Source organism: Tamandua tetradactyla, chromosome 6 (assembly GCF_023851605.1).
Source record: "Tamandua tetradactyla isolate mTamTet1 chromosome 6, mTamTet1.pri, whole genome shotgun sequence".
NCBI lineage: Eukaryota > Metazoa > Chordata > Mammalia > Pilosa > Myrmecophagidae > Tamandua > Tamandua tetradactyla.
Genome location: NC_135332.1, coordinates 61,446,132 through 61,467,689, shown reverse-complemented (window position 1 = coordinate 61,467,689; position 21,558 = coordinate 61,446,132). Strand labels below are relative to the sequence as shown.

At 46.0% G+C, this 21,558-nt stretch overlaps 2 protein-coding genes across 3 annotated transcripts; both read left to right on the top strand.

Moving 5' to 3' along the window:
* The first annotated feature begins 755 nt into the window (after window positions 1-755).
* FXR2 (FMR1 autosomal homolog 2) lies at window positions 756-18,148 on the top strand. 2 transcript variants are annotated; one of them, XM_077165849.1, is made up of 17 exons: window positions 756-838; window positions 8,887-8,939; window positions 9,316-9,409; window positions 9,839-9,910; window positions 10,021-10,169; window positions 10,426-10,519; window positions 11,042-11,158; window positions 14,208-14,378; window positions 14,564-14,642; window positions 15,084-15,193; window positions 15,406-15,492; window positions 15,801-16,023; window positions 16,230-16,412; window positions 16,508-16,708; window positions 16,801-16,896; window positions 17,047-17,147; window positions 17,452-18,148. In XM_077165849.1, exons 4-17 carry the CDS (start codon window positions 9,896-9,898, stop codon window positions 17,545-17,547), a joined length of 1,722 nt encoding a protein of 573 aa, XP_077021964.1. In that variant the 5' UTR covers window positions 756-838; window positions 8,887-8,939; window positions 9,316-9,409; window positions 9,839-9,895; the 3' UTR covers window positions 17,548-18,148. The 2 variants fall into 2 exon arrangements, with proteins under 2 accessions (XP_077021964.1, XP_077021963.1); XM_077165848.1 differs by lacking the exon at window positions 756-838 and adding an exon at window positions 1,044-1,177.
* Window positions 18,149-19,304: 1,156 nt separating this feature from the next.
* Window positions 19,305-21,238, top strand: SOX15 (SRY-box transcription factor 15). The gene is made up of 2 exons (XM_077165856.1): window positions 19,305-20,296; window positions 20,905-21,238. The coding sequence occupies exons 1-2, from the start codon at window positions 19,764-19,766 to the stop codon at window positions 21,068-21,070; spliced, it is 699 nt and encodes a 232-aa protein (XP_077021971.1). The 5' UTR covers window positions 19,305-19,763; the 3' UTR covers window positions 21,071-21,238.
* The last annotated feature ends 320 nt before the right edge of the window (window positions 21,239-21,558 follow it).

Genomic DNA, 21,558 nt, shown 5'->3' with positions numbered 1-21,558 from the left:
CACTCGATGACAATTTCTCCTATTTTGAATTTCCTCAGCATTTAGATTTCTGAGTTTGTGCCAATCTAAATTGCATTTCGCCATCGCCTTGCAACTATTCTTTGACCTTTCATTACATACATGATCAGGATCATCTTGTAATATCCTCAAGGCAAGAACCGTAACTCAAATCTCCTAAACACAAAGTTAGAGGAGCTTGGAGAGACATTCAATACAAGTCTATGGGCGATAAATCTCGGCGCACGCGCGCGGGACACCTCTTTGCCTTTCGACACTACTTTTTTTTTTTTTTTTCCTTTGGAGCGTGCGCACCAAGAAAGACAAAGGTGGGGAAAGTGACCAAGCAGTCGTTCCGGCGCATGCCTATCCCTAACTTGTCCAAGCCTGGTATGGCTCCTAGTGGTGAAGTGGGTGTGGTATGACCAGGAGCCGCAGAAGTCCAATCCCACGGAGTGAGAGCGGTCCCTCCCTCCCTATGATTGGTCAGCGGTCAGTGTTGTGGGGCGGGGAAAGGAAGAGCTCGGCGGGGTGGAGTGATGGGGTGGCGAAGAAAGAGAGCTAATCTCGCTCTGCGCAAGCGCATGTAAACGACCAGGAGGGGGCGTGAGAGAGGGAAGGAGAGTGTGGAAGCCCCCATGCGCTGGCGAGCGCGAGCTGGGGCGCTAGCCTTGGCGCCTGCGCCGTGGCCCGCCGGGCTCTGCGCGCGGCGGGCGGGTGCCGGGTGCGCCTGCGCAGTAGACGGCGGCGGCAGGGGGAGGTGGAGGCCGTGGAGCGGCAGAGGCAGCAGCGGGTCCCGGGACCGAGGCAGCAGCGGGGGCGGCGGCGGGCGGAAGCTGAGGTGACGAAGGCAGCGGCGGCGGCGGCCGTTTCCCTCACGGTGGCGGAGACCAAGGCGGCGGCGGCGGACGGGGAGCGGCCCGGCCCCGGCCCCCTGCTCGTTGGCTGTGGCAGGGCCGCCGTGGGGCCGGCCCGGCTCCCGCCCCCCGCGGCTCCCCCTCCGGCTCCTCCTCCGGGGAGACGCCGGGGGCCCGGCCCGGCCCGGACTCAGACCGCTGCTGCAGCCGCCGCCGGGGGAGTCGGAGGCGGTGGCAGCGCCATGGGCGGCCTGGCTTCTGGGGGGGATGTGGAGTCGGGACTGCCAGTGGAGGTGCGCGGCTCCAACGGGGCCTTCTACAAGGTGAGGCGGCGCGCCGATCGGGTACACCGGCCCCTGGCCCTCTCCCAGAGCCGGAAAGAGTGGGGCGGGATGGAGCCTCTCCAGCGAAGTCCTGACCTCTAAGAGCATTAGACAAGCCTCACTCCCACCCTCAGCCTTCCTGGGGAGACCTCTGGGAGTTAACCCTCTTTCCTATTTTGGATCCCTCTGGTACACCTGCTTTTTGCTCGCGCCTCAGAGGAAATGAACGTCAGGGCATTATTGTGCCTAAATCTGTGCCCTCCGCCACCCCTTTCCCCTAGAAGAGACCCCCATTTAACCAGTTTCTTATTGACTTTTCCTGTTTCGTAGTGCAAAGATATACCTTAGACCTTAATCATATCATTCCCACAGTCCAAGCACATAGAGAATTCTCCCCCCCGTTAGCCGTCTTGTGGAAAGCCATTCGTTCATCTTCCTTAGAGAGACTTCTGCCCACTGACTCGGGGAAAATCATCCCACTTTCATCGTTCATTCCTGTTCGCAGTCCAAGGAGAAACGGTCAAAAGCCATTTAAACTATTTGGCGTCTTTGACCTTAGGAACTCTGGGTTATTTCAGGGTCAAGTTGCCTCCCAACCATAAAGTGGCATCTTTTTAGTAGTCTTTTGCCCCGCCTCTTTACCCCAAGGCCAGCTGGTCTACCATTCCACCTAGGGGATGGGCTTTTGTTGTCACTTTGACCTCGGATACATTTAGATCATTTATATGCTTTCTCCATTTTGAGGAATGTATAAGTTTCATATATCATAATATCTAAAAGGGGATCTCACGTGGACCTCTTCTGTTTATCTTCTTAAGGATTTTCACTTCTAGAAGACTTCTTGCCAACTCCCAATTTGGGAATCTGCTAGTAACCTTTTTTGGAAGGAGGAAGGGAGTATCTTTCAAAGACCCTTGCTTATTTCAGCCTTCTCCTCACCAAGGATTTGGTTCCTTAGAATTCCTTTTAGACCATCTATCCCTTATCTCCTCTGAATTCAATTTCTAGGACATCCCCCTCACCCCCCCCCCATTTAGATTAGGCCAGAGGAAGATCCTTCTTGCCTCCTAAGGATATTTCTTTGTCACTGTTGTTATTCTGAACCTCTTTGGGCCTTATTCCTGGAATTGTCACAGAGACTTTCCTGATTCCTGTCTCATTCTTCACTCTCATCCTGAGAAGCTGGGTAAAAGATTTTTTAACATCACTGGTGAGAAGAGCCTCATTTCCTTAACATCTCCTCAAGCCTTTTCTTCCACAGTAGACCCCTCCACCTTTATGCCCTTGGAAATAATTTCTTCCCTATGAAATCATAGCTTACTTTATCTGGAAAGGGTCATATATTTGCACTTGGAGTGGATGGTTTCTATCCCAAGTTCAGTTGATGAGTTCAGTGTATTCATTTTTTTTTTTACCCACTAACCATATCTACTTTAGTCTCCACACCAGATTTCTGTACCTGTCTCTGTCTGTTTGTCTTAACTTCCCTCTCAGTTCAAGCCTCTAACTTATTGTAATATTTTTATTCTATATACTTTTGTAATCATCAGGAACCATCTTATTGCATGTCTAGCTTGAAGGAAGTTCTTGATTGATCTCTTTTGTTATTTTTTCTACATACTTTTATAACTTGGAACTTCTTCTTGAAGTTTGCCCCCAGAACATTTATTTTCTCCGGGAAAAAAAGTCTTAATTCCTTTATAGTTCTGATAGAGTGTATTTGTTTCATATTCTTTCCCCTGAACTTACATTACCTTTACTGAAATACCCTTCTGCATAAGATGTTATCCCCATTTTCCAAGTATCTTGTCCTTCATCTGGGCCCCCCCTCAAATTCTGAGTTGCAAGAAGAGTGATTGTTAAATTGAGTCTGAGATCAAGATATGATGTTTACTTTTGTTCATGGAAGCATGGGAGCCAAGCACAGCTGGGAAAGATTGGTATCCTGTTCAAATTAACTGTATGAGATGGTTGGTAAGGGAGAGAGTTCTCTTTTCACATAGTAAGTGTCCAACACAGAGTCTTCCTATGAATCTTTCCCTTTTCTCCTGTGAGCTATGGCAATGACAGACCTTTGATTGAGGGACAGAATACTTTGGTTCAAAGAGTAGAGTTTGGAATTGAGTCGAAAGCCATGTAATGTGGATTTTGTGTTCTAGCCACTTTAACATTTTCTGTTCCATTACAGTTAAAAACAACAACAAATCCCTAAATTCAGGCTAATCTTTCCTCAGCTTTCATTGTCATATAGACACTTAGCCAGACTGACCTTGCTACTGATTTAATATTCATGACTCAGCAGACTTTGGTGTGGATCAGAGAGTATTTACACTGTTTTTAAAACTATAAATTTTGGAAGATCCCTTTCTCCTCTCTCAGAATGGGTCCTCTTCCAAGGTGGAAATGCAAATGTTAGATCTGAGATCTAAGTTTTCTTGTAGCTACCCCACCAACCCTTTCTTTTCTGTCAGAACTTAATGTATTTTATTCTTTAAGTTGTACTCTCCTAAATGAGAGAATGTACCCTTCTGGGCACATTCATTAAACTTTTCAGACCCTGCCTGGATATATATATTTATCATCCCATTCTTAGTATATAATCAGTAACTCACAATATTATCACATAGTTGTACATTCATCACCATGATCATTTCTTAGAACATCTGCATCAGTTCAGAAAAAGAAATAAAAAGAAAACAGAAAAAAACGTCATACATACCATACCCCTTACCCCTCCCTCTCATTGATTGCTAGTGTTTCCATCTACCCAATATATTTTAGCCTTTATTTCCCCTAATTTTTTTTAATTTTTAAAAAACATAACAACATACAAACATGAACATTCTTACCATGTAATCATTCCATTCTTGATATATAATCAATAACTCACAATATCATCACATAGTTGTATATTCATCAAAATGATCATTTCTTAGAACATTTGCATCAATTCAGAAAAAGAAATAAAAAGAAAAAAACCTATACATACCGTACCTCTTACCCCTCCTTCTCATTGATTGCTAGTATTTCCATCTACCCAATATATTTTAGCCTTTGTAACCCTTATTTTTTTTTATTTTTAAATTTTTTCTGTACCCTTACCACTCCCTTTCATTGATCACTAGCATTTCAATCTACTATATTTATTTTAATATTTGTTCCCCCTACTATTTATTTTTTAATCCATATGTTTTTTTACTCATCTGTTCATAAAGTAAATAAAAGAGTATCAGACACAAGGTTTTCACAATCACAGTCACATTGCGAAAGCTATATGATTATACAGTTGTCTTCAAGCAACATGGCTACTGGAACACAGCTCCACATTTTCAGGCACTTCCCTCCAACCTCTCCAATATACCTTAACTAAAAAAGTGATATTTATATAATGCGTAAAAATAACCTCCAGGATAACCTCTCAACTCTGAAATCTCTCAGCCACTGACACTTTATTTTGTCTCATTTCTCTTGTCCCCATTTTGGTCTAGAAGGTTTTCCCAGTCCCTTGATGCTGAGTCCCAGCTCATTCTAGGATTTCTGTCCCACGTTGTCAGGGACCCCTGGGAGTCATGTCCCACATAGAGAGGGGGAAGGCAGTGAGTTTGCTTGTCTTGTTGGCTGAGAAAGAGAGGCCACATCTGAGCAACAAAAGAGGTTCTCAGTGAGTGACTCTTAGGCCTTATTTTAAGTAGGCTTAGCCTATCCTCTGGGGGGATAAATTTCATATGAACAAACCCCAAGATTGAGGGCTTGGCTTATTGCTCTGGTTGTCGCCATTGCTTGCGAGAATATCAGGAATTCTCCACATGAGGAAGTTGAATTTCCCCCCTTTCTCACCATTCCCCCAAGGGGACTTTCTTGCCTGGATATCTTAATTCCATTCCTTTCTTAAGGGATCCTGAACTTCAACACATGGGTTTTACCCAGAGCCTCCCTGCTTTTCTCCTAGAACATCTTCCTTTCTTTTGAGAGTCCAGAACTAGAAGATAAGTTTAAGATGGGAACTAATTTCATAGCTTCTCATCTGAGGAAACTGAAGTACTTAGATGGAAGGAATCTGGGGCTCTCTCCTCCTCTGCCTGATCTTAGGCCCAAGAAGCCAAAGCCAGGATTTGTCATCCTCTAGATCTCTAGTGCTTGTCTTTCTGACAGGTTCATCCACCTGCTTTGTCCTTGCCTGCTTATCTGCCTAAGGAGCATGGGCTGGGCAGAATTAGGTGCTCACTTTCCGCCACTGGTATCTTTGGAGAAAAAAACTAGTATTTGGGGTGGTGTGAATGGATTAAGAAACAGGGACTTGATAGGAATGTGAAGTTGGGGAGAAAGCTAATTTGGGGGCAGTATTTGAAAGAAAGAGATCCTGAAGGAAAAAGGGCAGATGACATTTAGTTGAACTCCTGAGAAATGTGAGGGATGACTCTATTCTGAGCTCTGCATTCCTGCCTTGGGGATCACAGTGGCTGGAAAGACCCAGGTAACATTGATACCTCACCCTGAGGGCCACCCCGAAGATGGAGGAGAATCACATCAGAGTTGTGTGAGGCATAGCCTTTGTGAACGACTGAATCTGGGAGGGGGAACCTTTTCACAGAAGAGGCAAGCAAGTGCTTCTCCATCTGTCTGTCTCTTCTGTGTCCTTCTAAAGTGTTTTAGTCAGCTAACTTTGTCTTAATAAACTATTTCCAGAGCTTGGAGGTAGACATTTTGGATAAAGAAAAGGATTAAATTCAGCTGAAGAGACTGGTTGAAATGTTTCTAGAAACCCAGATAGACCCTTGTAAAATAATGAAGGGGAAAGAAGAGGGAAGATGTAAAGTATTCCTGATTGTGAGAAGAGGGAAGAAGATAACTAAATTGTAAATGGAAGTACCTGAAGGGAAGAGGTATTCAGGCAAGTAGTGAGGGAAAAAGTGCGTTGGAAGTATGGAGTGGAGAGTAGTAGGAATGGGTATTGATGACTCTGAATAAAGAGTGGGAGAAAAACATTCTTGGTGAAGAGAATGGCAGAAAAAACTAAAACACGAGTAAGAAAGAGACCAGGAAGTACAAGGAATACTGATGCCTTGGGCAGTCATAAGGTTAAAAGAAAGAATCAGGGCTTCTTAAAAAAGAAAAAGACTGGCCATTAGAGAAATGCAAATCAAAACCACAATGAGATATCATCTCACACCCACCAGAATGGCCATTATCAACAAAACAGAAAATGACAAGTGCTGGAGAGGATGCGGAGAAAGAGGCACACTTATCCACTGTTGGTGGGAATGTCAAATGGTGCAACCACTGTGGAAGGCAGTTTGGCGGTTCCTCAAAAAGCTGAATATAGAATTGCCATACGACCCAGCAATACCATTGCTGGGAATCTACTCAAAGGAATTAAGGGCAAAAACTCAAACGGACATTTGCACACCAATGTTTATAGCAGCGTTATTTACAATTGCAAAGAGATGGAAACAGCCAAAATGTCCATCAACAGAAGAGTGGCTAAACAAACTGTGGTATATACACACGATGGAATATTATGCAGCTTTAAGACAGGATAAACTTATGAAGCATATAATAACATGGATGGACCTAGAGAACATTATGCTGAGTGAGTCTAGCCAAAAACTAAAGGACAAATACTGTATGGTCCCACTGATGTGAACCGACATTTGAGAATAAACTTGGAATATGTCATTGGTAACAGAGTCCAGCAGGAATTAGAAACAGGGGAAGATAATGGGCAATTGGAGCTGAAGGGATACAGACTGTGCAACAGGACTAGATACAAAAACTCAAAAATGGACAGCACAATAATACCTAATTGTAAAGTAATCATGTTAAAACACTGAATGAAGCTGCATCTGAGCTATAGGTTTTTTTGTTTTTGTTTTTGTTTTTTTTGTTTTTTTTTGTTTTTGTCTGTCTGGTTGTTTGTTTGTCTTTTTTTTTTTTTTACTATTATTACTTTTATTTTTCTCTATATTAACATTCTATATCTTTTTCTGTTGTGTTGCTAGTTCTTCTAAACCGATGCAAATGTACTAAGAAACGATGATCATGCATCTATGTGATGATGTTAAGAATTACTGTTTGCATGTGTAGAATGGTATGATTTCTAAATGTTGGGTTAATTTCTTTTTTTTCTTTTTTCCGTTAATTAATTAAAAAAAAAAAAAGAAAAAGATTTAAATTTAGATTTTCCCACCATAAGAAAACAACAGTATAGTATCTGTGATTGAGCAATGCTATGAGGTGGGAGCAACAAAAGTATGCATTTTCCAGGATGTTTTTGGTGTTTTCTTTCCTAAGGTCAGCTTTTGCCCCTAGCTGCGAAGTTTAGAAATAGTTCCTATGTATTAAATCTTTGAAACCTTTAATTTTAAAAAACATTTTATTGAGTCTGATTTACATACAGTAAAATATACATATTTAAAATATGCAGTTTGATAAGTCTTGATATGTTTATGTATCTACCTGTCATATGTTTATGTATCTACCTGTGAAACCAACACCACAAATAATATAATGAATATTTTCAGCACTCCCCAAGACCCTGAACCACTGAGCTGCTTTCTGTCACTGTCCATTCCTTTATATATCTTGATTTTTGACAAAGGTAAAAGGGCAGTTGATTAGAGAAAGGATAGTCTTTTCAACAAACGGTGCTGTAACAACTTGATACCTGTGTATAGAAGATGAACTTTGATCCATACTTTACACCATACGGAAAATTTAACTCCAAATGGATCATAGACCTAAATGTAAAACAAAAAGCTATAAAACTTCTAGGAGAAAACCTTTGTGGTCTTGGATTAGTGAAGATTTCTTAGATATGAAGCCAAAAGCACAATTTGTTAAAGAACAAATTGATAAATTGGACTTCATCAAAATTAGAAACCCCTAATTTGAAGTATGTGAAAAATATGGAGAGAAGGTAGAAAAATTGGGAGCATAAGATTGAACATACAGCTTTTAGCCTCCTTGAAGATGTAGAAAACTAGAGATGGCCCAGCCATTCAATCATTCCTGTTCCTCCTTGTCATGATCTCAGGATTGGGGTCTTCTTTTCAAATTCTCAGCAGTTTTTTTTCCAACATTCAGAAATCTGACATCTCTGAAGTCCTAATTTTTCCTTTTATAAATTAAGTTCATTGTTTTGAACTTCTCCCATATTCTAGTTATCTATCCTTTAAGACTCAGGCATCAGGGCACCAAGTTTGCTCAGGGCTTTTGCTGTATTGGGGAGCTAGACCCTTTCTCTTTTAGCAGATCTTGATGTCCTCTAGGTGTTCCAGGGCAACCTCACACTGTCTCACAGGATATTCTTAGCCTTGCTGAATGCTGTTGGTATTTTAATTGAACGCTGGCAGGCTGCTCAGCTAACAGGAAGCAGAAAGATAGGGAGGCCAGTGTGGGAGCCAGAGTAGACTACCAGTTTCCAGGTTGCTCTGATGCAGGTGATGCATCCCTTTTCTACTTAATTCCTGTCCTATCTTATTTATGGATTTTGGATTTTGTCACATCTCTTTCCATGCCAATATCATTTCCCTTTTGTCTTTCTCAACATTCTTTTTTCCATAATATAGCCTCTCTGGCCCTGTCTCCAGATTGCTTGTGTCCCCATCTGAAACTCTAGTTAGGGGCCTCCAAATGTTTTTTCTCTTGATGTCTGAGGTAGTGGTAAATGGTCATTCTCTCTTTTTACCTTTTTCTAAAATCCTTTCTAGGGCTTCGTGAAGGATGTCCATGAAGACTCTGTCACCATCTTCTTTGAAAACAAGTAAGACCATGGGTATAGAGAACCCAGCATACTAGGTCCTAGAAGAATGTCAGAAGGTCAGAAGGGGGCATCTGAGTCCTATGAGTCATGTAATAGGTGGGGGAGAACTGAGGGTCTGGGTGGGCAACTTGAGTGGATGCCAGGAGAGGAAAAGGGCCTGAAAATTTGGTGAGAAGTGTGTGTGTGTGGGGGGGGGGGCGGGTATTTAGATTATAGCAAGAGAAGGAAGACACCATTATGGAGCAGGGGCTGAAGTTTGGCCTCACATTAGCAAAGAAGAGGTGGCAAATGCCCAGTGAGGCAGTTAACTCCTTTCTGAAGAAATGGGCAACCCCATCAGTCTGAGTAGGCTTTTGTTTCACCATTCCTCTTTCAGCTGGCAGAGTGAGAGACAGATTCCTTTTGGGGATGTCCGGCTACCACCTCCTGCTGACTATAATAAGGAGATCACGGAAGGGGATGAAGTGGAGGTAAGAGCCGTGGAGTCCACCCTTTCTCAGTGCCACTTCCCCCCCAGATTTCTTCATGTCGCTTATCCTGAAAGAGGATCTTAGGTTCTTCTTACTCTCCTCCCACCCTACCACATCCAGAGATCTAGACTTTGGGAAAGTAAGTGCAAATCAGTAAGATTCCCTGTGACTTGGTAGCTGTTCCCTTCCATCACCTATTGTGATCAGCTCAACTCTTGGGGAGTTCCCCAATTTCAGGGGATTCACTTTGCTTCCATTTATGGTAACAGCATCTAAAATCCAGTGCCTTCTGATTTTTCATTAGCAGTTCCTTCCTTTGATTTCCTGTATCCTTGGTTTAGGGAGCATTCTAGGTATCTTAAAGTATATTCCATTCTTGATGTTTTGGGATGATCTTCAGTATTTATTTTATTTTAAACTTCTCTTCAGGTTTATTCCCGAGCCAATGAGCAGGAACCTTGTGGCTGGTGGCTGGCCCGGGTGCGGATGATGAAGGGAGATGTAAGTGATGGTGAAAGCCTTGGTGAACTGCTGAACCAAATATTTTGTTCATAAAAAGGTAGGAATAGAGGCTCAGGTCATCCACAACTTCTGCTTCTTTCACCTGCCAGTTCTATGTTATTGAATATGCTGCCTGTGATGCTACCTACAATGAGATTGTCACCCTGGAGCGGCTTCGGCCAGTCAATCCCAATCCCCTTGCAACCAAAGGCAGCTTCTTCAAGGTTACCATGGCTGTGCCTGAGGATCTTAGAGAGGCGTGAGTGCTAGAGGTGTTGGGAGTCGGGGCCCTCTTTACACTGCCTGTTTAAAATCCTAATTGCTGTCCTTATTTCTCCCAGACTCCTTTCCACTTTTCAGTCTTCTCTTGTTCCCCTGGCCCTCTGTAGTCCTTTCTTGCTAAGTACTCTTACTTCCTCCATTTTCCCTGCCCTTCTTTTACTGCAGCTCTCTTTTCTTATTTTCCCGGCCTTTTCTTTCTCCCCTGAAGTTTTCACTGCACTCTTTGTCTGTAGCTGCTCCAATGAAAATGTCCATAAAGAGTTTAAGAAAGCTTTGGGAGCTAACTGCATCTTTCTCAACATAACGAATAGTGAACTCTTCATTCTGGTGAGTTTCTTCTTCCCTGAATTTTACACAAGCCCTTTCAGCAATTTTTCCTTTCCCCCCTTTTAACGTTTTTGCAGAAAGGGAGGAGTTAGAATATGCTTGTAGTTACTTGTCAGAGAGCACTCAAGTACCTACTTAATTGCTCCTGACCCCTACCAACCCAGGTAGTCTTACCTTTCCTTAGTCTCCCTCATGTATGACTTTAAGTTTTTTTAACCTGGTAATCAGATTGGAATCTGGGCTGGGGGCCCTCCTTTTGATATTTGAAAATATCCAGATATTGCAAAAATATATTGTACACTTCTCTCCTTGTGCTTGCTCCTTGCTTACCACCCAAGACCACTTCCCCATGGTACCCAGATAGTAGGCCCTTGTTTGACTGACAGTGGTTATCCTCTTAAACTCCCATCCTTTTCTAGGGACTCAGATATTCTGATTTGTAGTCCCTGTGTCCCCCTCAGCATGTTAAAGCAATTAAAATTGCTTTTCAATGGTTTTCTCTATCTGTTGATTTCCTCTCAGTCAACCACAGAAGCCCCTGTAAAGCGGGCATCTCTGCTAGGTGATATGCATTTTCGAAGCCTGCGCACTAAACTGTTACTCATGTCCCGCAATGAAGAGGCTACCAAGCACCTAGAGGTAAGTTTGAGCTCCATTCATTACTGCTGAATGTATTCCCGCTTCATCCTTAATCCATGCCCCTATGTTTGCTGGGATGAAAGACTAAAGTCTTTGGGCTAATAAACCTGATCAGCTGTCTTGTCTCAGGCGCCTCCAGATCCAGGGCCCCATCATGTTCTAGTGCAGTTGTTTTCACACTTTTTTTTTTAGGCATATAACTGATCAAGTAAGAGTTTACCTGGAACAATGCATAAAACAATCAGAGAAGCTTCTATTTTAGAATGATAAGAGGGGTGGGTGTGGCTCTTATCTTTACTGGCACCACCAAATCATCTCTAGAAACCAGAGGTCTTTGTGGGATATGTTTGAGAACCATTTGTACATTAGAAAGACCACTAGACTTGGAATCCTAAGTTTGCTTTGTCAGATAATTGACCTGTGGCAAATCATTTGATTTCACAGAGCTCTAGCATCTTCAGTAACAAAGAGACGGTTAGACTAGAATATTACTACAAGGGACTTTTGGGTTCTGACATTCTATGATTGTCTGGTTCTCTTTTCTCATGTTTTACATCATTCTAAATGAGTAGGGGTTTTGTGTGTGTGTGTGTGTGTGTGTGTGTGTGTGTGTTTAAACAGTTACTTTGATTTATTAAGTGCACCAATCTTTTTCTGGAGCTTTTCTCTGAACCTGTGTGAATTCTGGATCACAGTTATCTTTTACTTCTCTAAGGACACTGCTCAGGGCACAGGCAGTTAATTCATCACTACCCCCAGATGATACAAGCTATATCTCCTCCAGTTCCTAATGAGCAGGTCTCCTGATGACAAAAGGTAGAATATTCGACTCTTTGGACATAGCTCTATTGATCTTTATGGTGAAGTATACCAGATAATCTTAAAGCTAGTTACAGGCAATGTCTTAAGAATTAGGGACATGTCCTCTTTTTTTAAGTAGTGTCATCTTTAGTTTCTTTTGTTTCATTAAAAAACAAAGTTTACTAAATAATGAATAGATACAAAAGATTGTTATAAAGTATGTTTAAAGGATAGTCACACAACAAATACCTTTGTATCATCAGGCAGTTTAAGAAATAAAACACTACTTTTACCACGGTGCTTAACCCTTTGGCAAACTTTCTTGGCAGACTCATGCAAATTGTTGTAGTTCCTCTCCCTCCCTCATAACTTAGTTATTTTGAACTCCCAGCTTACTTCCCTTTTCCAATTTTCTCTTTTTACTTCTTGTAAATACTTGATGTAATTCAGCCCCATCCATCTTGGAAGTAGGAAGTAGTGGACTGCAGATTGGGAGTGTCCCATTCAGATATCCCTCCTACATGGTACTTCCTCCCTGGAACTCACTTCCCAAACCATTCCTTCTTCCTGTCCCTGAATTCAGGGATTCCTCTCAGGGCTGACTGTGAAATGAAGTGGAACCTGTGTTCCATAGGCTCATTTCTTGCTTTTCTTAATTCCTTACTTTCTACTCAACTTTTTGAAACCTGGGCTTTATTTTGGAAGGGGTCGATAATAGTTTGGATAAGGTAATATTTCCTTACACTCATATTTATCTTGTGAAAATTATTTCACACTAACTTTGTTTAATTTTCTTGATAGTTCTGAGAATGAGTTAGGCCAGATGTGATCATTTAGCAAATGACAGAACAGAGGCAGATAGAGTGTATTTTGTTCAGGAGCACATATCCAGACAGCGTTACAACCACTTCTAGAACTTTGATGGCTTCCAGCCCAAGCTATGCCCTCATTATGTTCTGTCCAAGTCATTGGTATGTGAAAAATAGGGGAGTAGGATTAAAAATCCTCTAGTGTGCTGGGGGGTGGGGTGGGAGGGAAGCATTTGTTTGTAAAAGTGAAAACAAGGAAACAAGTCCTTGGGTCAGCAGGTCCCAGGTGGTTTTGGCTTTTTTTTTCTTTTAACTTCAACTTTGTTTATGTTTTGAATTTATAGAAAATATCCTGAAAATACTATAATAAAAAAGATTGGTTAAATAATTTAAATTATATCTATACTAGTAAGTACATTGCAGCAAAAAAGAAAACTAGGTTTTTTTATTTTTAAAAGTAATTTATACCAATTAGACCTAACAGACATCTGTAGAACATTCCACTCAATAGCAGAATACATGTTCTTCTCAAGTACACATGGAACATTCACTAGGGTAGACCATATGCTAGTTTATAAAACAAGTCAATATATTTAAGAGGAATGAATTGTACAAAGTATGTTCTCCAATCCCAATGGAGTGAAATTAGAAATTGGCCACAGAAAAAAAAGGTGGGTCAAAAAATAAATCATTCCTGGTGCCTGCCCATGCAAAAGAAAAAGAAAAAGAAATCACAACGGAAATTTAGTAATACCTTGAGATGAATGAAAATGAAACACAGCATGGGAAAACTTATGGGAATGTAGCTAAAGCAATGCTTAGAGGGAAATTTATAGCTGTAAATGCATATATTAAAGAAGAAAAAGGATTTGAGAATCAATAACCTTAACTTCTTCTATCTTAAGACACTGGAAAAACCTAGATTGTAAGCTCCCATGGCAGCCACGTCTATTCCAGAGCTGCAACTGCCATCTCCAAATCCTGAGATGCTGTATAACATGCTTGTTCCCTGGAACCGTGGACACCCATGTGACACCTGAGACTCAGAGCCAGAGCTCCGCAGCCATGAGCATTAGTACCACCCCACACCACAACTGAAAAAGTGATCAGACCTCAACCAAAAACACGAGTGAAGCCGATCCGGGCAGAACCAAGGCATATTAGACCACAGGGCAAGGGATGATACTGACTGCATTCCAAAACTTCAGCTTCGGTGTGAGGCCAACGGAAGAGATATTCCCCTGGTGCAAAATTCACATTTTCTATAGCACACTATCTAATCTATCCTGTATGGTCAGTCTGTTCAAACACCGCAACCACTGGCTTCCTTGCACATGCTTTTCCTTATTTAAGTTATGCAAAGAGTCAGATCCCTGGGACGGGTATTCTGAGATTTACCTGCTCCACACCACCCACCCAGACAATGCCTTTCCTTTTAGACCAGCAAGCAGTTGGCAGCAGCATTCCAGGAGGAATTCACAGTGCGAGAAGACCTGATGGGGCTGGCAATTGGGACTCATGGTGCCAATATCCAGCAGGCCCGAAAAGTACCTGGGGTGACTGCCATCGAATTGGGGGAAGAGACCTGCACTTTCCGCATCTATGGAGAGGTCAGCGAAAGATACCTGTCATCTGGGTACCTTAGGGGATAGTGAGGAGAGGCTGTAGTCAAAGGAAACCTGAGTTGTATTGCCCTCTGTCTCTGATTTTTGAGGGCAGCACATTTCCCCAGACACAGGGAGTAGCATGAAGATCCTACATTTTAGTAACTAACTCCATACTCCTCTTCCCTTAGACCCCTGAGGCATGCCGACAGGCCAGAAGCTACCTTGAGTTTTCTGAGGACTCAGTGCAAGTGCCCAGGAACTTGGTTGGTGAGTAGGGGGTGCATATATATATATATATATATATATATATATATATATATATATATATATATATATATATATATATATATATATATATACGTAAGAGAGAACACAGTTGGGGGCCAGATATGCGATTCTCTAGGGTAATTCTGGGCTTATAGCTTATAGTCAGAGATAGGCAACCCCACCCCCATCTCCACCTATGGACTCCAGTCTGTAGTAGTAGTGATAAAAATGGAAAAACACATTTCTTGGGACTTTTAAATTTTATCCAGTGAAAACTCATCAGAAACCTAGAAGAATGAATTAGCAGGAGAAAGAATTAGCTGATATCCTCACATAGAAGGGGAATGGGATTGGAAGACTGTTTATCTCATCTGTTTTTACTCTTCTGTCTTTTCCTGAAAAAATAAAATAAAAGGCCTAATTCCTCTTCTACTCATTCAGGCAAAGTGATCGGAAAGAATGGGAAAGTGATCCAAGAGATTGTGGATAAATCTGGTGTGGTGAGGGTTCGTGTGGAAGGTGATAATGACAAGAAGAATCCCAGGGAAGAGGTATGGGGCAACTAGGTCAAGAGATTGGCTTCCAGGAGAAGCTGGGATTATTCTCAAAGTTATTCTCTGAGGTTTAGGAATTCTAGAGGTTGGAGCTTGGAAACTTGTTTTCCTTTATAGATTTATAGCCCAGAATGATCCCCATTGGGTGGGCTCCCTCAGAGATGGTGTGAGATTAACACTTCATTTGGCTGTCCTTCCTTCTACTCTAGGGAATGGTTCCCTTCATATTTGTTGGCACCCGGGAGAATATCAGCAATGCTCAGGCTCTTCTGGAATATCACCTCTCCTACCTGCAGGTACCCAAGCTAGAAGCCTGGGACAGGCACAATCTGGGTATAGCAAGGGAACAGACCACAGGTAGATAAAGTTAGCAATGTGGTACCCAGGTTGTCAGTTTCTGAGTAGACAGTAACTATTAGATGAAAATTTGGGGCTGTGGGGTTGGAACCAGAATTTTCCCTGCTAAGATAATGTTCCTTTCTACATTCTGAGTGCTTAGATATATTGTGTTGGCCTGGGTGGAAAAGCAAGAAGGAAGGGGACTATCCATTGATCTTATACTTGCCTTTCTTTCCATATCTCCCTCTATCTTCTGCCCAACCAGGAGGTGGAGCAGCTTCGCTTGGAGAGGCTGCAAATTGATGAACAGCTTCGGCAGATTGGGCTGGGCTTCCGTCCTCCTGGGTGTGGGCGGGGCAGCGGTGGCAGCGACAAGGCTGGCTATACCACTGATGAAAGTTCCTCTTCTTCCCTTCACACCACACGAACCTATGGTGGCAGCTATGGGGGCCGAGGCCGGGGCCGGAGGACTGGCGGTCCAGCTTATGGTGAGACAGCTACAGAAGGAGGGAGGCAAGGAGAGGTGGGGTTGGTGAGGAGAGGCAAGGGGCTGGGTGGAAGCTTGGGAAAAGGGGGATGGAGATGATGGGTTGATTGGTTGGGGAACTTATGAGAAGGAGAATTATTCTAATTTGGAGGCTGTGATGGATCTGGGGTGGGGTGAGTGGCCCTGATTAAACTCATGTTCTTTTAGGCCCCAGCTCAGACCCATCTACAGCTTCTGAGACAGAGTCAGAGAAGAGAGAGGAGCCAAACCGAGCTGGGCCTGGAGACCGCGGGGAAGAAAGCCGGAGGCGGCCAGTTGGAGGCCGGGGTCGGGGACCACCCCCTGCTTCCCGACCCCCCTCGAGATATAACTCCTCATCTATTAGCTCAGGTACCAGATAGCAGGGTTCATGAGTTTTGGGCCAAGAGGAAAGTTATGGGTCTGATGGACATCTGACTCCCAATTCCACCTCCTCCTCCAATCAGTGCTGAAGGATCCAGACAGTAATCCTTACAGCCTGCTGGACACATCTGAACCAGAGCCCCCAGTTGATTCAGAGCCTGGGGAACCACCTCCAGCAAGTGCCAGACGCCGCCGCTCCCGACGACGCCGCACTGACGAAGACAGGACTGTCATGGATGGAGGCCTAGAGTCCGATGGACCCAGCATGACAGAGAATGGCCTGGGTGAGGAGTGTTAGGGGTCTAAAGAATTATGGATAGACAGGAATGGAGGAATGGGAGATTGGGTATGTGACTCAGTTTTTCTTGCCCCACAGAAGATGAGGCAAGACCCCAGCGTCGTAACCGGAGCCGCCGCCGCCGTAACCGTGGTAATCGGACTGATGGTTCTATCAGTGGTGACCGTCAGCCAGGTGAGTTAACACTGGATGCCAGAATTCCTCCGAGCTGAGAGAACAGGATGCCTCCTTCCCTGGGAACTAGGGGTTAAGGTTGAGTGGGTCTCTAGGGACTGGATTCTTGGGCTCTTTCTGAGACTCTTGATCATCCTCTGCCTTCTCCAGTGACTGTGGCTGACTATATCTCACGAGCAGAGTCTCAGAGCCGCCAGCGGCCACCCCTGGAACGTACTAAACCCTCAGAGGACTCTCTTCCAGGACAGAAGGTAGGCAAGCAAAATATAGCACCCCGTCCCCTACTGTTTTTGTTGTTATTTCGGGGCAGGGGGCCTAAAAATTTCCCAAAGAAATCTCCCCTTGAGTTTCTTGAGAGAAGACTGTGCCTGATGAAGTTTAGATTGCATCTGGAATAGTGGTTGAAAGGAAGTTTGGTTCAGTAAGAGTCAGGCCAGAAGACCAAACCTGGAGTCTTCAGGCACCAGGAGGGCTTGGATGGGAGCAATGTCATACACCTTAACTTCTACTTAATCCTTTTCCCTCTCTCCATTTTCTTTCCCATATTACCCTCAGGGTGACTCTGTCAGCAAGCTTCCTAAGGGCCCCTCGGAGAATGGGGAGCTCTCGGCCCCCCTGGAGTTGGGTAGTTTGGTGAATGGGGTTTCATAAAACCTCCAGCCTGCATCCCTCCCTTCTCCATCTCGCTTGCTGCCCAACACCATGGCCCTCACAGGCCCGACTGACCTGCGCTGGAGCTGCTCTTATCTAGGGGGGAGGGGGGTGGCACAGCAGCTTGGTTCCCCCCCAACCTCCAGGAGCTAGTGGAGGGGTGGTAACAGGGTCATACCCCCCTCCCTCTTGTCCACCCTACCCCCAGGGCAAGGGGAGCCCCTCTCCTTCCCCATCAGACTGGATGTGCCTTTATCCTCTAATGCCCCAATCTCTCTCTGAACACCCCCATTCTCCACCTATTGGTGGGGGGTGCTCCTTGACCCACCCAGATTTGACAGTTCAGGAGGGCTCCTCTGCTATCCCTCCTCCCATCCTGTACCCCCCATTTCTGGGGCCTCATCACTGTGGAAGACGGGGATAGTAAGGGTATCAGTGGACAGGAGGCATGAAGGATTTGGAGTAGAACCAGGGGTGTGTAAGGGGGGTGGGTGACAAGGCCCCCCAGGGGGAGGGTGGCCAGCCTTGTCTGGTGGATAAGACGGCGTATTTATTTTTCACTGTACAGTATTTAAAAAGAGAATAAAAAAATCCAAATGGCTCTCTGCTTCCTGTGCCTTCCTTATCCCTAGTTGGGTCCTTCTGTTTCTCTAGGATTGAACTGCCCTGGCCCCTGGCTCTTGTTTCCTGTTCCTCCACACCTGGCTTCTCATTATTCTTTGGCAGCCCAAAAATGGTCTCTCTCCTGTGAATTCCTGACATTCCTAAAATCCCTAGGCCTAGGTGCCCTCCTGGTCCAGAGATGGTGGCTTGTGTCTTGCCTCCTGTCCCCTCCCCCCATGCTGGTGGAGGGAGTTGGGCCACTCCTATCTCCTGAGTCACAGGCTGGGCTAGGCAGGGCTGCCCAAAGCTGGAGCTGTTCCTGCTGAGAGTGGAAAGCCAGGACAGGCTCCTTAATCCGATTACTTGAGGCCTGGGGCTTGGGCTGGGCCTTGAGCAGCATGGGGAACGGGGTTCCCTCCCCAAAGCCCCTGGAACCTAGATGGCCATCCCGCCCTCCTTCCTGCTGCTGCTTTCTGGAGCCAGGTTTCACCCACTCTCAGCTCTCAGAAGTTGTCCTCGGTTCCTGATTTCCCTGCCCGGAACTGACTCTGAGGTGTGGACTCAGAAACTTGCTATAATTCTATGCCCTAGTGGTAGAGAAACCTACGTTTTAGGGCAGGAGCCAGGATTGTTTATGGCTTGAGTTTTTCTTTTCTTTTTTTTTTAACCTGGAGAGAGGTTGAATCCTCGCCCAAACACCTGCTGGGATGACTCAGGAAACAAAAATGGCCTACCTCCCTCTGCCTGCCTTTCTTACCCCAGGGGCAGGTCAGTGTTTGAGGAGCCATAGGCACCAGAAAAGGGGTTGGGGTGGGAAGCGTTATTCCCAAATTCTTCTTGGAAGACTGACCCTGAGGGCCTCTGCTCCCAAATTTCTTGCCCAGTGCCTGATCCTTTCTTGTAAGGGAGTTGACTTTAATCTGCCAATGCTTAGAAGGGAGGGGAAGGCCTTCCTAGCCACTGGGGCTGGAAGGTCTGACTTCTGGGTCTTGGGTGGGGAGGGGGCGTGGTTCCCTGAGGGGAAGCATTGGGGGCTGGGAAAAACCGGGCACCTGAGCTTGCCTAAGGGCGGTGGGGCTGTCGGCGCCCTTAAGGAGGCGCGGTCTCCTCGGAGGGACTGGGGAGGAGCCCTTCTTTAAAAGCCGTTCCCGGGTCTGGCCCGTCTGGCGCAGACACTGAGCCCAGGGCGGAGAGGTCCGCGGGACCAGGGCTGCCCAGGCAGCTGCAGAAGCTCCAGAAATCCAGAGAAGCCGGGTGTACTGCTGCCACCGAAGGCCGGTCCTGTCGCCAGTAGTGGGTAGGGGGAGAGGGACTCGTGGATTGGGAGGGCGCCGAAGCCAGAAGAAAAGGAGGGCACTACCTTTCCAGAACGGGGTGCCAGACACCGTGGGCCTTGCCTTTGACTCTCTCCAAAGTACCAAATTGCTTGGGAGTAGGGGATCCGTTTTAAGGATTCTGGACTTGGAGTCGGTATATACTTTTTAGGGACACGAATTTTTCCGAGACGACTCCAGACGAGGAAAACAGTTGGATACGGGATTTTGGGATCAACGCTTCCCTTGGGAAGGGAGGGCGCTCAGTTCGCCCTCTTAAAGGCTGACCCCCAAGGCCCTATGGCGCTACCTGGCTCCTCACAGGACCAGGCCTGGAGCCTGCAGCTTCCCACTCCCGCATCCCTTTCCTCTTCGGCTTCGGGGCTCCAGGACCCGGAGGGCGCTGGAAACCCAGTGGTCTCGGCTGGGCTTCCCTCGGAGAAAGTGAAGCGGCCGATGAACGCGTTCATGGTGTGGAGCTCCGCCCAGCGCCGCCAGATGGCGCAGCAGAACCCAAAGATGCACAATTCCGAGATCTCCAAGCGCCTAGGAGCTCAGTGGAAACTGCTGCGTGAAGACGAGAAGCGGCCCTTCGTGGAGGAGGCAAAGCAGCTTCGGGCCCGGCACCTGCGCGACTACCCCAACTACAAGTACCGGCCCCGACGCAAGACCAAGAGCCCGGGCGCCGGGCCTCCCCACTTTAGCCAGGGAAGCGGCAGCGTGGCTGGTGGCAGGCCTGTCTGGGGACCAGGCTATGCGCCCACCCAAGGGAGCAGAGGCTTTGGGTACCAGCCCCCCAGTTATTCGACAACCTACCTACCCAGTAACTACGGGTGAGTGACTGTGGGGAGTAGGGAGAGCAAGTAAGAAGGGGCCTGGGCTCACCCCCTTAAGCCCAGGTGAGGGGCAGATACCAGAGGGCCTGGTTGGTGGGCACCATTCCCTGTACCACTGGTGCCCTGTGACAGGGTGGGAGGACTCTCGTGGCTCAGAATTTTCCTAGAGGCGCTTCCATCTCCATCTGGAGGTGTCAGCCCTGAAGGGGCAGTTGACAGACCCCATTAGGTAGGATCATTTTCTAGTCATTTGGATAACCCGTTGTCCTGTGATGTTGGCCCATGTGTGACCCGGCTTCCTCTACTAGCCCCAGGGGCAAGGAGAGGCCAAGTCTAACTTGAGCCCTTTCTGGCCTTCTGCCTTAAAGGAAGAAAACAGCCATGCAGTATGCAAGTTGGGCTCTTGAGCATGCCCCAACACAACTGTGCTAAGCCACCCCAGGGTCTGGTTCCATACCATAAGGATCTAGCAGGGAGGGCCCAGGTAGCAAGGCCTGGGTGAGTGGGTGGCAAGTTCTACCTCTGTCCCTCTGTCCCGAAATGGTATGCATAGTGCCTCCAACCCCAGGAAGCACCTTCTAACCCTCCTCTTTCTCTCTTTGCAGCTCTTCCCATTGCAAACCAGAGGCCCCCTCACCGCGCCCTTTCACTCAGAGTGGCCCTAGTCTCCAGGGTGAGCTGCTCTCTCCCTATACCCCTTATCTACCCCCGGGCTCGACCACGTACAGCGCTCCCCTCTCAGGTGGCCCCTTGCCCCTAACCCATCTCTAACCCTTGGAGGCATACACCTCCCAGAAGGGCCCCGCCCTCCTTTTTCATCCTTTTTTTCCTGTGCTGGATCACACAGTTTTGAGGGAGGCTTGTGGTTCTCCCATGAAAGCCAGCAAAGCAAAACAATACATTTTTTGTAAGAACAGTTTTATATGATTAAACCATGCCTCTGAGTCTTTATTTTGTCCCATCTTTGCTCCCCCTCACTTCAGCAGGAACCAGCACAGTTCTCCACTCCCTTCTGTCTGAACCTGCCAGAGCAGGAACCTCCTCACCCCTCCCTGGGGCCCTGCCTGAGTCATTCTCTATTCCCCCCTTCCCCCACCCACCCACCCCCCCCACCCCGGCACCAGAATCCAGGAGGCAATCCCAGCCAGACTGGGGGAGGAAGGCAGCCACAAGTCCCTAGTCCCTTGCACTATCCCAGCTCTGTCCCCTGGGACAGATAGGGAAAGGGGGGAGTTATGCAGACAGGGCAAGACCTGTGC

What these genes read in the sequence shown, in the direction of transcription:
- FXR2 (XM_077165848.1), top strand. Translation starts at nt 1,097, where the DNA reads ATGGGCGGCCTGGCTTCTGGGGGGGATGTGGAGTCGGGACTGCCAGTG. An exon ending in ACCATCTTCTTTGAAAACAA is followed by an intron (nt 8,940 to 9,315) that starts GTAAGACCATGG and finishes TTCCTCTTTCAG; the next exon opens with CTGGCAGAGTGAGAGACAGA. An exon ending in AGAAGAATCCCAGGGAAGAG is followed by an intron (nt 15,194 to 15,405) that starts GTATGGGGCAAC and finishes CTTCTACTCTAG; the next exon opens with GGAATGGTTCCCTTCATATT.
- SOX15 (XM_077165856.1), top strand. Translation starts at nt 19,764, where the DNA reads ATGGCGCTACCTGGCTCCTCACAGGACCAGGCCTGGAGCCTGCAGCTT. An exon ending in TACCTACCCAGTAACTACGG is followed by an intron (nt 20,297 to 20,904) that starts GTGAGTGACTGT and finishes CTCTCTTTGCAG; the next exon opens with CTCTTCCCATTGCAAACCAG.